Raw genomic sequence first — 17,760 nt, 5'->3', positions numbered from 1 at the left:
TTATCATAAGGATCATTTCAGCAATTGAAAGTTTCTTTTAATCTATTATGGTTTTCAAAATATTGGCTGAAAAACTGTAACAAAAACATCATTTTTTCATCTTTCAAGGGCAATAACTCTTACAAGGAGTCGCCTGACACATTTGATCCCGGAAGACCTTTAACGACATTATAATAAGGATTATATCAGCAATTGAAAAAGTTTGGCCAAACCTAACGGTTTTGAAGAAACATGCGAAAAACTACTGTTTGACCCCTCTGTTCTATTTTAGGAACGGTGGCCATATTTTCAACGGGTCAATTATCCCTACATCAGTTCTATGCAGGATATCCTTAGGAACATTCATAACTAGTTAGGTTCCAATTGGTGAAGAAGTGTCAGAGAAATTTGGAAGGAAATCATATTAAAAATAGAAAAACAAATGTCGAACACCATTAATGCTTATATGTAACAGATTAATATGAAAATGTGTCCACCGATAGATTTCATACTGCTGAACACTTTTACCCTTTGACAGAATTTGGCTAAACCTAACAGTTTTTGAGATTCATGAGAAAAACAACTGTCCGACCCCTATGTTCTTTTTTTCAGTAACGACTGCCATCTTTTTCAACGGATCAAACATCCCCACATCAATTACATGTAGGATACCCAAACGATATTCATAATAAGTTTGGTTTTAATTGATCAACTTGTGTTAGAGGATTTTTTAAAGACATTCCATAATATAAATTAAAACCAAAAACGTCGAAAAAAGGCAATTACTCAAACATGGCTTTACACGTTCAACATGAAAATTTAATCACAGGTAGTTCCCTTTATACTGAACACTCTTATCCATATCAAAATTTGGCTAAATCTCACGGTTTTTGAGATATGTGAGAAAAACTGCTGTCTAACCCCTATGTTCTATTTTTAGTAGCCGCGGTCATGTTTTTCGAGAAGAAAAAACCACAAAAGTTCTCTTCAAGATACCGCAAGAAACATCCTACCAAGTTTGGTTCCAATTGATCAGGTAGTGTCAGTGGAGAAGATTCTTGAAAAAAATAACATTAAAAATGGCAACATACGTCGAAAAAGGGCAATAACTCAAACATGCATATGGTGTTTCAGACTTGAACGAAAATTTGACCACAGATAGATCTCATCATACTGAACACTTTTATTCTGTCAGACTTTGGCTAAACCTAACGACTTTTGGAAATATATGCAAAAAATATATTGTATGACCCCTATATCCTATTTTTAGTAAGAGTGGAAATGTTTTTCGAAAATACTCACGTCAGATATATGTAGAATACCCCAAGGAACATTCAGACCAAGTGTTTATTATAGAGGAGACGAGTTTTTTTTTAAATTCTTAACAACGACGACGAACGCCAAATGATAGCAATAGCTCACATGGCTTTTGACCAGATGAGCTAAAAAGGTAAGTCCAGGGTAGACAAAAGAGAAAAGGAAAACTTTGACTCTTTGAACAAATCAGTTTTCATGGTGCATATGGATACAACGTAACGATCCACGAGTTCATGATTACGACCATAAAGCTTTTGTAGTGATGACTTTAATCTTCTAGCAATAAACCCTGTTCCAGAAGCCTAGTTCTGTAGGGGTAGATGTGATTGTCAAATCCCCGAAACCTGGATTGTTTAACGATGATACGTTATCTATCTAGCAGAGACAGAGATTAAAGGTTCTAGCTAAACGATGTTCCTTCTTTTTGATCAGATCAGCCTCCTAAGACTGAAGGAAAAGGTCAGCGAGTAGAGAACAAATCTCGACTGTTTGTTGAAAAAAAGCGTTCATCACACTGGACAAATATGTTAAATTGTATTTAAAGTTGTGAAAAGATTGTCACCAGTAGCACACCAGAAACGAATAATCAAAACAAATATAGCATTCAGTAATCAAGTAGTAATCTATCAATTTACTCCTTTTTAAGTACTTTTGACTGATACATTTGCATAGCCACGCTAGAATGTTTTCACATGCACATTTTAAAGTTGTCGGCTTCAGCTGTTAAATATAATAAAAGTTTGTTTGTATGATATCTTAAACTTGAATCCTAATTTGGTTTAATTGCTGCAAGTTAAATGTCTTTATGTCCCCACTTTGTTTACCATTACCTACAATAATAAGCAAAAAAGAGGCAGAAAATATTTGTGCAGAATTTATCTTCTTTTCGTGTTATACTTATTAATTTCTTTGATGCATTTTATATTTGCGTTGATTAGAATTGTGATCATGTTGTTTATAAAGTTATTAGTTACACACTGTAAGTTAGTTCTTCTTATGAAAGTATTTTCATATAAACAGATACAATCGTCAAGAGAGATGCACACGAGGTCGTCCATTATTTCAATCTGTGTTTAATTGATAATTTAGCCTTGAATTACTTAACATTACTAAAAATTATTACTTTATTATTAAATATCATTAAAATCAATTTCATTCGTACGCATAGTCAGTTAATTCGCATGTACTTTTGTTTTGTTCAGTATTGATCGATATGACAATTTTATCTGAATAATTAGAACTGGTTCTACATTTATTTAATTCAATATGACTATTTTACTGTTGGAAATGATCCAGTCATTTTCCTGTTATCTTGGAAACAAAATATTTTTATCCCCTGATAAAGACAGGGTCATGAACTTTTAACCGGACTACTTTCAACAATGTTATAATCGTGTCTGAAAAAAGCGTGTCTATTAGAAGAGTAATCAAAGGAACCAAGATTGTAGCGCAAATTAAAAGAATTTAGTCTAGGGACAAAGACCAGACATCGGAAACAGACAAACACAACAAAGAACAAAACGCTACTAAAATCATTCATACAAAGGACCAAAAGTAAATAAACAACTCACTCCACTAAAAACTGGGAGAATAAACCAGGTGCACCGGTAGGGTAAGCTTCTTCTGTTCAATCAATATGAATTTATTTTTGTTTATGCCAAAATATTAAATTATAAGGAATGTAACTAATTTCTGAATATATTACCTTGTATAAAGAATTTTTGTTCGATTTACGCATAACATTAACTGCTTCGCATGTTATTCTGCGTAAATCGAACCAAAGATCTAATTAGGCTACATGCCTATATGTGGGCTGTCGCTCGTTTAGGCTAGAATGGTGTAGTGTCGAACTAGTACAAAGCCGAGCCTGTTTAATTATTTGAATGTTTATGTTAAAAGATAGTAGACCTGGGGTTAAAGAGGGTAATCCAAATAGAAATGTTTCAGTCATTTGAAGGTTTGTATGACTCCTGATATTCAAACGTCAAAGTGATACAGATGTGAAAGGGAAATAACTCCAAGTAGGGGATTCAACACCTAGATCAAAGATGTCAGCCTCCTGGAACTTTGCAAATGGTAAACTAGGATATTGAAGCAATGTTGTTCATTTAATATAAAACATCATACTTTGATACATGTGTTAGGTAATCATTATATTGAATACTTAAATGAATGTAGCCATTAGTTTGACTAATAAAGAATTTTTCCCATGCTGTACCTCAAAATAATTTAATCATTAAAAAAAACTAAATGGTGAACTTTTCTAAAATAATTGTGTTTCTGGTTTTTCTACATGAATGATTCACATGATATTATTTTTGTACGAAAATTGAATTACAGGTTTTTGCAAAGTAGAGGTTCTTTTATAGGCAAATAGTTGCATATCTTTGTTATCATTTTAGTAAAATAAATTCCAAGTTACTCTTCTGGGACATCAATCCTTTCAAGTGAATTTGACATGATATCCAGTTGTTTATTTTCATATTCTGTAAAACATAACTCTTATATACCAGATATGGTTCAGTTTGGCCAGTGATTCATATTTCTAAAAAAAATTCTTAGTCCTTAATATTCAAAATCTGCACGGTTAAATTTCGTGAAAAATTGTCAGAAGTTGTACTACAGGTAGACTGATATTATGTACAACTTTAAGGAAAATTGTAACATTGTAAAAGTTTCGGGGTACCCTGTGTCTACTACCTCAAAGTGAATCTAATAGCGGCCAATCGAACTACATGTACAATTAGCCTCACAAAGATTAATTATTAAATTATTTTTAATATTCTTTACAGTACAACACATCAAAGCCTTTGCATGATTATGAACATTACAAACCTCAGTCTATATCTGTATAGTGTTCCATTTCTATGTCATTCTCTAATTCTGTTTGAGGTTTTGAAACACCTAGAACAAAGATAAGGAGACGTTTAGGGAACCAGGAAATCTCGTTTTCCTACGGTATACTTATGATGCTTCCTAGATATATAAAAAAACATAGACCTAAAGAAAAGTCCGTCAATCCCCATACAAAGAGACTTAAAAAAAACATTTCAAAACAAAGATAACTTCTTCAAAGATATCTTCATAAACTGATTTAATGTAGAGGATGTCTGATTTCCAGTTTTTATTTGAAAATTTCAACAGATGGACATTTTGTTCTTACTAAGTTAACATGCAAATACTACCAAACTAAAAAAAGACAGTCAGTGTGATATGAGACACCCAGTTTATAGAGTGAGGCTTTATACTACATTCTTGTATCGAAGGTAAACTATAAATGTCCTATACTTGAAAAGATTGTTAAAGGAAATATAATCACAACTACAATATACGACCAACGATATTTTTCTCATAGAAAATTGTGATGTTATCATGAATGAATTCTTTAAGGGCTTGCCAATGACGTATGGTCCGTACTCCTAGTTGTTGTTTAGCCCATGCATCTCATTTATTCTAATGATTTTGTTTAAAAACGTAAGTTAAGAGGAAAAATGCATAGCAGTACTTCTACGTTCGTAGTCTAGTCTTTATCAGGATAAAAATTATGCTTTTCACTTTTGTCTTGACCGTTTTGTTTTTCCTCTCAAAATCGTACATGCTAGGTGTGAGTAAAGTTTGAAACTATATGTATGCAAACATATACATTAGTTCATATTTATGGAAATACATCAAGGAGTTATTGGGTATTTTCGAAGATTGTTATCTATATGTTAACAGTAACTTTAATTTGAAGCTATTGGTGTTTTAATTGAAAAACACATACGCTGTGTCAGGAGAGACTATACCAGGTAGAACGATAACTAATTCAAATATAAACAAAATCATGCTGATTGAAAGGGTTTTTGATATTTGCTATATTATACAGGACAATAGCTTACAAAATCCGATCTCTGTCAATTTAAAAAAAAAACTTGATTGTTTAAAAAAAGTTCAATATCAGGCGAATCCAGGGACAACTCACCAAATAATCATAAATAAACGAAAAGTTCTGTTCTTTCCCTTTCATGCCATAGTGTTTGTAGGTAAATGTAAGTTTATTTGTTTTGAGCATAAGCAGATATACGATGTATAATAGTAACCTAAATATATTTTTAATATTTCCAAACACCCCTACAAAAAGGGTGCTGTGATGGTTGTATTGGTTAATGATCTATTAAGAAATGTAATAAGCTGAAATTAAGAATAAAAAGAGAAAAAAATATTTTAAAGAATTTTATTCCAACTGAGACAAAGCAATCAATAGTTTAAATCCTACCTCTACGGATCTTTAATATACCAGTTGCTAAAACAACTACCAAAACAACTGCCACACAAGATCCAATGTAAACCAACACATGTAAATTGGTACCATCTACCGAACCTTGCAATATTAGGAATGATGATTAAAATTGTGAAGCACTATGTGAAAAACGTTAACAAATATTAATAATATACATGTAATAGCACAATGTACATATGTAATGTACTTGTTGCCTGTGCTTCAAACAGATATGTGTACGCTGTATTAGTTTGTCACATATTAAGTTTCAATTTTATTCCTTGTTCGTCAAAAGTGTCTTTTTTTTTTCGGTTAATGCATTTAGTAGATTCTTTTTCTGACAGGAGATGGGCGAGCAATTTTTCAATATGAAATTTTTATATTCAAGTACGAATCTTTATATAACCAAGAAATTACTACATTACTGTTTTCAGAAATTCTCAGAATGTTTTAACCGATACAAGGAACTCATTCTGAAATACAGATGTACTAGTAAAGAATTAATAAATTCCCTGAACCGATTCGTGCAACCATTTGATGGATCGATGACCGGTAATTAAATGATTGCTTGCAGATCGATTTTCGATAATCGGTGATTGGTCTGATTGCAGTTTTGATATGTAACTTGACGGATGTTCGGTTTATGTAAATTTGGGAATTTTAATTGGTACGAATAAACTCAAGTGCCATTTTCTTTAAATTCTAAAATAGAAAATAGAAATTTGTATTTCATGAAAATAGCAAAGTTATCTAATTATATGTCTATACTGATATTATTAAGTATTTTCTGTCCAAAAATTGAAAACAGAAACAAACCAATCCGAAAAATATGTTAACCGATCATCGGTCACGAGACATAAAAAATAGCGGTATTTGGGTTTACTAATCGGCTTGAAGGATCGAGGACTATTCGTTAATTGATCGGCGATCGAAGAACAATCGCAATAATAATTTCACGGATCAGTTAAGGTACTGCACGTGAGTCACCCTTTGTTTTACGGTAATAAAGCACGGAAAGCTCAATACTCATACGATAATTTGACTAAACTGTTGAATAGGCTCATTCGTAAGGGATATAATTATGATATTTTTGTCAGACCGTTAGGAATGGCATATTTTAGTATTAACATGGACCCGCTCATAGGTTTTTTACAAAGGAATTAAAAACAAAATATTCCAAAGCAGTTTTTGAAAAGACATGGGTTGTGTCCTTATTGTATGACTAACGATGTATCACGCTTCTCAATCTCGCATGGGAAGAATTGGGATTGATTTTACATACGATGGGGACATAACTTTTGGTGGGTTTAAACTTGTTTGGAGCTGGCATGTCAGTTAACTGCTAGTAGTCATAGGTAGTACATTTGTATAATTTATAAACAAGGGAACTGATTTTTAGGTGCGTTTGGTTGTGTAATATTTGTCCAGTTTTTGTAAGAGCGGGGTTGTAATGACGCCAAAGTAATTTAACCCCGCCGCATTGTTTAGTCTAGTCAGGAACATATGGCCTCTGTATGTCTTGTTTCGTTCCGTTTACGTTATGTTATTTAAATATATGGAGGAAACTCTTTCGCTGAACCAGTGTATAATGATGTTTTGGTGCCATCTTCAGTTTGCCCTGTGGTGTGAGGTTTTTCTCGTGGTTCGTTAAAGACCAAGGGATGGCCTTGGGAGGACTTGTTTATTCTTGTAGGGTTGTTGTCACTTTGACATTTTACCATACCTATTCTCGTTATATTATTTGTTTCAATGTTTAAACCTAAACCGATAGTACTTTGGAGGAATAGAGAACTTCAATTAGATTTTAAATGGCAAAGATGAAAACTTTTAAAGGCAGAGACATTTTTGCTCTGGTTAAAAAATACAGAATAATGAGAAATTGGCAAAATGAGGCAAGACTACCCTAAGTGATGAAAAATAATATGACAAATACAGTAAACGTAGGACATATTTGGATAATTGATTTGAACCCCCCCCCCCTTTATTGAAATGAAAAACAATGTGCATGTATCCGGTTTGATTCCCAATTAAGGATGAAAGAGCTAATTCTGATATTTATCGATGCGTCGATGACTTCATCTTTTATAGCCCTATCTGTGCATATACTTAAGCAAATGCCGGTATCTGCACATCAGAAGGAATGTTTTTAGTGTGTTTAATAGTCATTAAGAGCGTGACAGCACAGAGAGCTATGATTAAATTGAGATAACAAGAACTCAATTTTAATCATTGAATGACACAGAATTATCGATACAACAATAGGCTTATGATTAACATACTTCCGTTTTCTTCATTGTTGTCGGTTGTCACATAATTTATACAGCCTCTAATATTGTCACACCTGTATTAAGAAAAACATACTTGTTCTCCTGCAAGTTTCGGTGGCATGAGAGGAAAAAAAACGATAAATCATATTTGTTTTATTCATTACTGACTGTATGGTTCAAAATGGTTTGGTTAAAAGGGTTTCCTTGGAAATTTCTTTTTTAAATTCAAGCTAACCTGCTGTATACCGCGTTCGTGACTGGCAAGCAATGCTGATATGTTTTAACTCATTGGTATGACTCAAGAAAAGATGGAAATCTCGTTCTTCCGCAACTGGGTGGAGCTTTCTATTAAGACACCTCAAGTAGATCAACTGATTTTAAGATGTGGTAGTACTGCTATCCGATGAATATTAAAGTCACATCTATTCCAATAGGAAGACAATAGCTCAAAATTAATTTTCATACCGAAACCAAAACGTGATATCGAAATGGAAAAGGTTCTACAGGTAAGAAGTAGTCTTGCGTGCATCTATTGGTTTATGACATTGAAATATAATATACGAAAGGAACACAGATCCGTCAATTTGAATGACTTAATAGAGAAATACATAGGTACTCGTCCCGAGAGAGAAAATATTTTCATCTTCAGCTCTATGTGCAAAACTTTCGGGGCCAGAAAGATAAAACAAAACAATAGTACACATTATCTTTGGGTGGTAAAGATTGCCTGTTGTCATCTGTGTTACAAATGTCCTGTGGTTGCCATAGATGTCGAATCCCGCGCGGAGGGAACGACCAAACATTTGCATCGCAAATTTGACAGTTCTAACATCGTTGGGAATTTTTCAGACCCTTATATACGTTTACGTTATCTTCCCTGTATCAATTTGATTCGATGGAGCAGTATTGAGAATAGAGTCGTCACATTCTGAGACGTTGTATAATATTGATTTGTTGTAACATGCATCATTAATTTGATCCTCCATCCTACATAATAACACCTAGATGAACTGTCCTGTACTACCATACATCGTGTACTAAGTTACAGCCCTAGATTAATCCTACGAGGAGGAATGACCCGGCCAGCAAAAGCTATATTTTTACATAGCCTAGCTGACCGAGTGGTCTAGGGCGCTAGAATGCAGGCGGTGTTGCTATAGATGTCACTGCGGTACGAGTTCGAGTCCCACGGAGGGAAAGACCAAAATTTGCTTAGCAAATTTGACAGTTCTAACATCGTTGGGAATTTTTCAGACCCTTCTATAAGTTTACGTTATCTTCCCTGTATCAATTTGATCCGACGGAGCAGTGTAGAGAATAGAGTCATCAAATTCTGAGACGTTCTATATATATATATATATATATATATATATATATATATATATATATATATATATATATATATATATATATATATATAATAATAATAATATCAATAAATAATAATAATAATAAACGGAGTAAAGCAATGAGTCACCAACATTTTGTGGTCAATGACTGAATGATAATAGAGACGAAACGGTGCAGAACAATAACTCTCCGTTTTCTGAGATTTAATAATAAGAAACCGATAAAAAAAAACAATAAGTGTCCTACCAAGTTCGTGGTCGGTGACACAATAAGAATACCACGAGATTATTATGATCGGAAGAATCATGAACGGCTCCAAAACCGGTGAGATAATCAGTTGAAACCCCAATAGCGACTGTTGAATCATCGCAAAACCTAAATAGATGGATTATGTGTGTTTTCTTACCCTTAAAATTAAATTTCGTACGAATCGAAGCATTTTAAAATTTTGGCGAGAAAATTGCCCGTCATGGCAACATCGACTTTTGTTTCATCTGAGAACTTAAATAAATGGATTCTGCATTCCATGTTTACCCTTAAGGTAGATCATACCTTATATTTCTAGTAAATAGATTTACCAGTTTATTTCTCGAATATGAACAAATTATTTTTACATCATTTAACATTGATTCAAACTGGGTCGGACATACATAGCAACATATTTTGACGATGTTTTGTAAACATGTTACATTACGTAATATGAACCTTCAAAATATGCAGTGAATTAATGCGTGTGTTATGAATGCCATTGAAATAGTGTTTTTGGAATTTCATTTGGCTGCCCGTTTAGAGGTATTGGGTAATAAAATATGATTATTGTATAAGAAAATGACTTAATGGTCATAAATCTTTAAAAGTCGTAAGGCCTTTAATTTTGAAAAGAATGAAAGTTTTAAGTTTTAATGAGTGCCAAGACTACGTCAGTTTTCAAGGACACCGATGTAGCGAAAATATTGTCTACTACACATGACAAATATGTTGCCGTACCAGCAGACAAAGCCCAAAACAACATTGCTTTTGTCTGCAAAAAGTTTTACATCCAAAGTTTATTATCAGAGGTACACATTTAGAAAACAATAGCAATAAGACCTATACTGCTACCACATTCTCCAAAGAAAGGATTATGGTAAATGTGTTATCCTCTTTTGGTCTCTCTACCGATTGAAATGACGATGATTGTGATTTACCGTCTATGTACTGGATTCCTAAAATCCACAAGAATCCATACAAACAACGTTTCGTAGACGGATCTGCAAAATGTACCACCAAACCTCTATCAAAACTGGTAAGTTCTATACTCACAACTGTCAAAGATGGTCTGTAGTCCTACTACAACATCTGTTTCTCCCGTAGTGGTATTAATTCAATTAATTAATTTAATTGGATCCGGAAAAATTCGAAAGATCTTTTGGAGACAATCAGTTCAAGACTAATATCTAAATATAATAGCACTAAAGCATACGGTTTTTTAACACTGTATACTTCTATTCCCCAGTTAAACTTTCGACTTAAAAACATTATATATTGTTGTTTTTTCCAAAAAAAAAACAGATGGTACACCTAGATTCAAATATAGTGTTCTTGGTAGAGATTTCTCATACTTTGTAATAAATAATTATAAATCATCTTTCAAATATACACAGGAAGATGTTTACAAAATGCTGGAAGTTTAAATCGACAACATATTTGCCCATTGTGGTGGACGTGTTTTCAACAAACAGTCGGCATTCCAATGGGAACAAATTGTGCTCCCTGGATTACATTCTTTTTATTACTGCAATAATCTTGGTTCTCTCAAATTAAATTGGGGTCAACTAAGTCAACTTTTGAGTTTTCCTTGGTGTATTTCACCGTCATATTACACAAAATGCACCAAAAATAATTTCTTGAGTTTTTTACCAAGGTGGCGGTAATTTTAAAAATGGCGGTCGATGCGTAGCTATAATTGTCTATCTAGCCGTGGATTATTATTTGAAACGGGTAAAAATAACCTAGATTTCACTAGATCGAAATCAGATAACTTTGAATTTTCTAACTCGTTGGCGGCCATAATAAAAACAAATGGAGACAATTTCAACATTAGCGGCCTGCATATTGTTCAAATCGTCATATTATTAATCGAAACACCCAAAATACTCTTGATATAAATTGTTACAGAAATCTGACCATTTTGAATTTTTACCGCGTTGGCGGCTATTTTAAAAATGGCTGCAAAGACGCACGCAATTTTGTTTAAATCTTTGAGCTGAATATGAATACCTAGTTTCGTCAAATCCTGATCAGCAATTTTGGAGATACATGAGTTCAAAGGTTTCTAATTGAAAATTTTTGTACTCTGGCGGGCAATATATCAAAATGACGGTGGTTTTTCTAATTTCTTGTAAAGTTTCATTTATACTGGACAAGTCACTTTTGAGAAAACGCGCGAACAACCTCAAGAATTTTTATGACAGGGGAATTAAAATAACTATAAGTAACGGATTACAAACAATCAGTCTCCGAGCAACTTCGTGGTCGTTGACTTAACAATAATAAGAAAGGGGCAAAAACAATAAGTCGCAAAACTAAATACGAGACTAAATAAGTGACAGAGCAAAATTAGAAGGGATCTCAAACTCCGTTTTCGGAGCCTTATTTTATTAATTTTCAAAACCATCAAAACTTTTTTCCACGTGACCAAAGCATTGGTAAATTTGCAAACTTAATTTAAATTTAGTATGTTTTTTGTACAAATCAGCAAATTTAAAATGTTGATACCAGCCAGATCTCGCCTCTTTGGTAAACTGAAGAATTTTTTCCATTCTACCATCAAATTGATTATCAATTTTGTTGACAAAAATGCATTGCAGTGAATAACAAGTGTGACGTTAGGAATAAGATAACTGAAAATTCTTATATGATAATATATCTGAGGTGGTTTACCTGATAACTATAAGAGGATTCAAAATTTATTTTTCAATCATTACGCTCCAATTAACTACCTAGGCAAGTTTATCAGGTAATTGCCATGTTAACAACGAATAGCCAACTCTTTTCCCTGAAGTAAAAGCAGTAACCACTGTAAGATAGTACATTTTATATCGTTAAATGAAACTTTATTCCAAAAAGGCACATTTCAGTTCAAAGACAGATATAAAGCTATATTACGTTATGTGTTGCTTTTCTTATAATCCTGAATTTAGATACATCATGCTGTTATTTGTTTACCTTTCATAAAAAGCGCATTTGCAGTTGTCAGAGCATTTGTCACCATAGCTACCTGATGGACACGGTTTGCACATTTCTTCTTTTGTAGATACGAATCCAAGAGAACATTCTGAAGAAACAGACAATCCACAAATAACATTACTCCTGATATTAGTTCTGATTATTTTGTGCAAAAGCATCACTTTTAGTATAGTGATGGCATGAAGTTTGATGTTTTTCTTACGAAGTTTGCGATATAGCCTATTGAGTATGTTTTCATTTTACTCCAGTGTGTAATCGTTGCCATGCACAGGAAGCACATAACAACTTTACACTTATATGTAATGGGTCCAATTATAAACAAAATCACACGGGAGATTTTACACGAGTACCACATACGTTAGAGGTAACTACGAAATAGATACCATTTATGGTTCATTAAAATATTCTTCAATATTTGATCTTCTTTTCTAGCTTTAGCTTTATCATATTTTCCTACCAAAATTTAAATTGATTAAAGTTGTGTTCACAAGATCAACTACATCCCATATACGAAAGGATATAAAACAATCCACTGTGAAACTAACAATTAAACAGATGCTTTACCTTTGTCGTCATTTGCAACCAAATATTTACACTCGTAAGTGTATTTGCAACTAAAAAACACCTCTTTAATTGCATGCAGTCGAAAAAGCCAAAATTTCTTTTTGGGTGGATTGATTTATACAAATTAATAGCCGTCAACACTTTATGTTACACCTACAGAATTTTGTTATTCGAAAATATTCATATGCTATAGGCGATACTGATTACGCTACATGTAAACTGGAGGCTCTAAACACCAATACCTAAGGAATAATCATATCAATTTTCAGTGAATCTCGTCCAGTAGTGTCTGAGAACATTTTTGAAAGTTATTGCATAAAAAATGGAAATTACGAAAAGGGGCAAAAGGTCTTACATAGCTTAACAGATTAACACCATAATTTGACGACAGATCAATCTTATCATACTGAAGACTTTCATCAAATATCAGAATTTTCCTAAACCTAATGGATTTTAAAGATATATGCGAAAAAAAATTCTCTGACCCACTATTTTTGATAACGGTTGCCATGTGTTTCGACGGATCATACATTCCAATATCATTTCTATGCAGAATACATTGAGGCACATTCAAACATTCAAACCTTGCTTGGTTTTAATTGGTTAGATAGTTTCAGAGGAAAATAGTTTTGAAAAACTGTTAACGACGACGGAGGTCCACGGATACCAAGGTATGGCAATAGCTCACATGGTTCTTCGGGCGGCTAAGCTAAACAAGTGATAACAAAATTCAAAAACAGTTGGAGTTCCAGTTTTTGTATGATCGGTTAACGTTATCATATATGATTATATCGGTTACGTTGACAAATTATTTAATTCTAAAATCATTCAATTTGTTGAAAGGACGTATTCGAAATATCTTAACAACTATATATTGTTTGCTGTTTATTTATATCTGAACAAGATTTTTAGGGTGAAATTTAAAAAGAAATAGTTATAATTCAACGATAATAAAAACTTGCTGAGATATCAAACGGCGGAGATAATCTGGAACATAAAACTAACACACTTCACTGAGAAAATAAAAGCTACACATAGAGACGATCAGCATGGTAGTTTTAATCAATGGTTGCATGAACCTACTTTCAGCTTCTTGCACGATACCAGCAAGTGCCGCCTTTAAAGTGTCTTCCCGGTGAAAGAGTTCGACTCGACATATAACAAGTAGCCACTTTTTTTAATTCATTTGTATTGATGAACCTAGCAGTCCAACTATAAAATGACGTCGTTGTATGAGCGGTTATTGATAAAAACGAAATTTCCGAAGGAGTCGTAATGGAAAATACGAATTGTCTTTTTTGCTATAAGATTACATTAAAACGGATTTAAATGATTTTACCTTTACAGCCACCATTTCTTCTTTCGTAATTATCACAACAAAAATACTGATATATTTCTGTTCCTCCCGGCGATGTTTTGAACCTTCAATGTAATTATGCAAAACTTAACTAATTAATGGCACTGAATATGATTGACTAATTTGAATAAATGTGATAAATATAGATATATATACATACCGCATGCACTAAGCCCAACGAACTAGACCACTCGGCCAACTTGGTTATAAAATATAGCTTTCGTTAACCGAGTGATACTACCTCGTAAGTAAATCTAGAGTGCGAACATTAGCCCACGATATAACTGTACAGGACAACCTCTGATGGTATCGAGTAAGACAATAGAGAATCTGTAACAGTATACAAATACAGCCACACCGAGTATATAATACATGTAAGAAGTTTAATCGGGTGAGGTAACTCTACCATCTTCCTTGCTAGTACATTACTATGTAGAACATAGCATGCACGGCGAGGATCAACATAGTATGTTAATACAAGGATGCATACATATCTATAATCAAGTCTAAACTACGCCCCACTCTACAATCGACGCGAGGTTGCAAATTTGCAATGCAAGTTTGGTCGCTTCCTCATATATATATATATACGTCTCAGACTGTGACGACACTGCTTCATCGGATCAAATTGATACATGTATTTATATATATATAAGTCTGAAAATTCCCAACGATGTTAGAACTGTCAAATTTGCAATGCAAATTTTGGTCGTTCCCTCCGCGGGGCTCGAACTCGTACTGCTGTGACATATATGGCAACACCGCCTGCACTAAGTCCAGCGCCCTAGACCACTCGGCCAGCTAGGCTATATCAAAATATAGCTTTCGCTGGCCAGGTCATATCTCCTCGTAGGATTAATCTAGGGCTGTAACTTAGTACACGATGTATGGTAGTACGGGATAGTTCATTTAGATGTTAATATGTAGGATAGAGGATCAAGCTAATGATGCATGTCACAACAAATCAATATTATACAAAGGTCTCAAAAAAGTTTATATGTATATTGTCTTTGTTTCCTGTTTTACGTTGATGGCTTGTTTTTTTCTTTGCCTTATACCAAATCTGACGCTTTGGTATTATTTGTCAATATTTGAAATTTCAAAATAGTTTTTTTAAGAGCCTTGATTTGTTTTTTGTAGAGTAAAGCAGAATGCAAAACTTCCTTCACATTTCCGGGAATAAGTTCTGGTGGAAATGGTAAGATGAATCGAAGGATTCAATAACATTTAACTTAATTATAAATACTAACTTACTGTACTTTTTTTTTGCAAACACTTGTCGATGTATTCATCTCCATTGTTAATAAAAGAGTAAGTAATACATTTAAGATCATCATGCCGTACATTATCGCTTATTAGATGATGGATGTTATTGGAATAACAACAGAATCAAAAAGGCCAATTATTCAAATCTAACTAATATTTCAAAGCACGGAAACGGATATCTATAATTAGAAACTTTTTTTTTATAATCTATACCGAATTTAGATATTTTGAATTTTCGAAAAAACGTATTTGTGCAATCAATATTTCAAAATATGTTTTGGGTGTTAGTGCAACTATTGTATTGTTAACGATGACTAATTAAGCAATTTTAAAATTGTATTTTAAATAGACCAATTGTGCAATCTTAAGTGAGCTGGCTGCATAAAACCTGGTCAAGAATAGACACCAACATATGACAGGTTTGGTCAAAACATAGAGAAAAATTAACACATGAAGAAGAAAAAAAAACAAAGCACAAAAACACAAGAACAAAACATTTGTACAGAAAAAAAACACGAATTCCTTTAAAACAGTACTGTTCGCTAAAAAAAAACAATGTCTCACGTTAACCACAAACAAACGAAAATAAAATTTCTTTTAAGAGTGATTTCATGGTCGATGATGTTTTATCACTAATGTGTCATATATTATCTATAGCTAGTCTCATCTAACAAAATATCTTGAAATTATAGACACTTCAGATTAATGGAACTTAAGTTCATGATGATTACAAAATTTTATTTTTCAATTATGATCAACGATCCCCAAATTTTAACATATGTAATTTCTCTTTGCTGGTCTTTACATATGAACTTCTATCTACCTATCCTCACAAAGGAAACAAAGAGAAACATTAAAACGTTTATGTATTGGCTTGGGTATTTAAATTAGATTGTAGCAGTTTAAAAGATACTATGTTCTTGGCCCTTTTTATTTTTCTAGGTACAAGAACCGTCATCCAAGCCATACATGACCAAAGAAACCCAACTTACTGCTGACATTATAGTATAGTACGTGCGGGTATCTCCCATTCTATATTTTATGGTAATATTCTCCTCAAAGCACCGAAAGTACAAAACTCACAAAAAAGTAGTTTTAACCGGTGAATAGGCTTATAGGCTTATAAGGACATACAAGTAGTTGTCAAATCAATAAAGGTAGTTGTTTTGTTTTTTTTTTTTTTTTCGTTTTTTTCCTTTTGTTTTGGTATTAACATTTATTTGCGCATAGCGTCTTCACATAGAAACTAACAAACTATTTCTATCTTTAAAAGCAGTGTTCGGCATAACACTGGTTTTGTCCTTATTGTATGACTCATGAGGTACCGTGGTTCTGAACCCCGCATGGAAAGAATTGGGATTGATTTTACAAACACGTTGAGGACATAACTTTTTGTAGGTTTAAACTGATGTGGAGCTGGTTTGTCAACTTCTAGATATCATTTGTTTGTTCATTTGAAAGGTATACTCATTTTTGTTATTTCTGTTTTGACTAGGGACTCACACCTACCTGAACTGACTTAATGTGTGTTTAATTGTGTAATATTTTTCCACAGCAGCCTTATTTTAAAACGCCCGAAGGTTGGGATCACGTCAAAGTACCTTAACCCAGCCGAATCGTTTGCGCTTGTCCTAATTCAGGAATATCGAGCCTCTGTATGTATTATCATCCTGCCCTGAAGTGATGTGAAGTTCTCCTCGTCGTTCATTGAAGACTCATGGGTGACCCTGAGCTGGTATCCTCTTCCCGGTGTGGTTGTTGTCTCTAACATATTCAACATATCCATTCTTGTTATATTATACACAAACAAAAATGATTCCTGTATACTATTGATTGGTGTAAGGACATATGTCACGTCTTGGTATATATGATTTGTATTAGTAAAAAAACAGTGTTCTTTAAACATAGAGTGTAAAAGTAGCACGAGCTTCGAACAACTGATCTGATCTTCGGGCATAGTTGAAATAAGAAAATAAAAAGAACAAATATGAGTCATAATTCATTTGTACCGTTCGTTTGTATCCAGACCAATATTAGACAAAAATTGAATAGTATCTGAAATGTAACAGGAAAATTCCAATTGCATGATAAATGTCGTAGTAAATTATAGTAGATTGTCTATGTCGGATTACTCAAGTAGGTCCATGTAAATGCTTACACTGAAAATATATGTA

At 33.2% G+C, this 17,760-nt stretch overlaps 1 protein-coding gene across 2 annotated transcripts in view; it reads right to left on the bottom strand.

Annotated features, from left to right (window-relative positions):
- Positions 1-1,811: 1,811 nt before the first annotated feature.
- The window catches only part of LOC148605274 (uncharacterized), a 70,843-nt gene continuing 54,894 nt past the window's right edge, over positions 1,812-17,760 (bottom strand). The window contains exons 4-7 of one of the 2 annotated variants that reach the window (XM_088548497.1): positions 7,834-7,895; positions 5,552-5,656; positions 4,132-4,200; positions 1,812-2,126 (exon numbers count right to left, since the gene is read on the bottom strand). In XM_088548497.1, coding sequence (XP_088404623.1) covers positions 4,133-4,200; positions 5,552-5,656; positions 7,834-7,895 — 235 coding nt within the window. In that variant the 3' untranslated portion in view covers positions 1,812-2,126; position 4,132. The remainder of the gene's footprint in view (positions 2,127-4,131; positions 4,201-5,551; positions 5,657-7,833; positions 7,896-17,760) is intronic. The other variant, XM_088548496.1, reaches the window with a different exon arrangement.

This window comes from Perna viridis, chromosome 10 (genome assembly GCF_037379345.1).
Source record: "Perna viridis isolate PV_CMFRI_1.1 ecotype Kerala chromosome 10, ASM3737934v1, whole genome shotgun sequence".
Classification (NCBI taxonomy): domain Eukaryota; kingdom Metazoa; phylum Mollusca; class Bivalvia; order Mytilida; family Mytilidae; genus Perna; species Perna viridis.
This window is presented reverse-complemented; position numbering and strand designations above follow the sequence as displayed.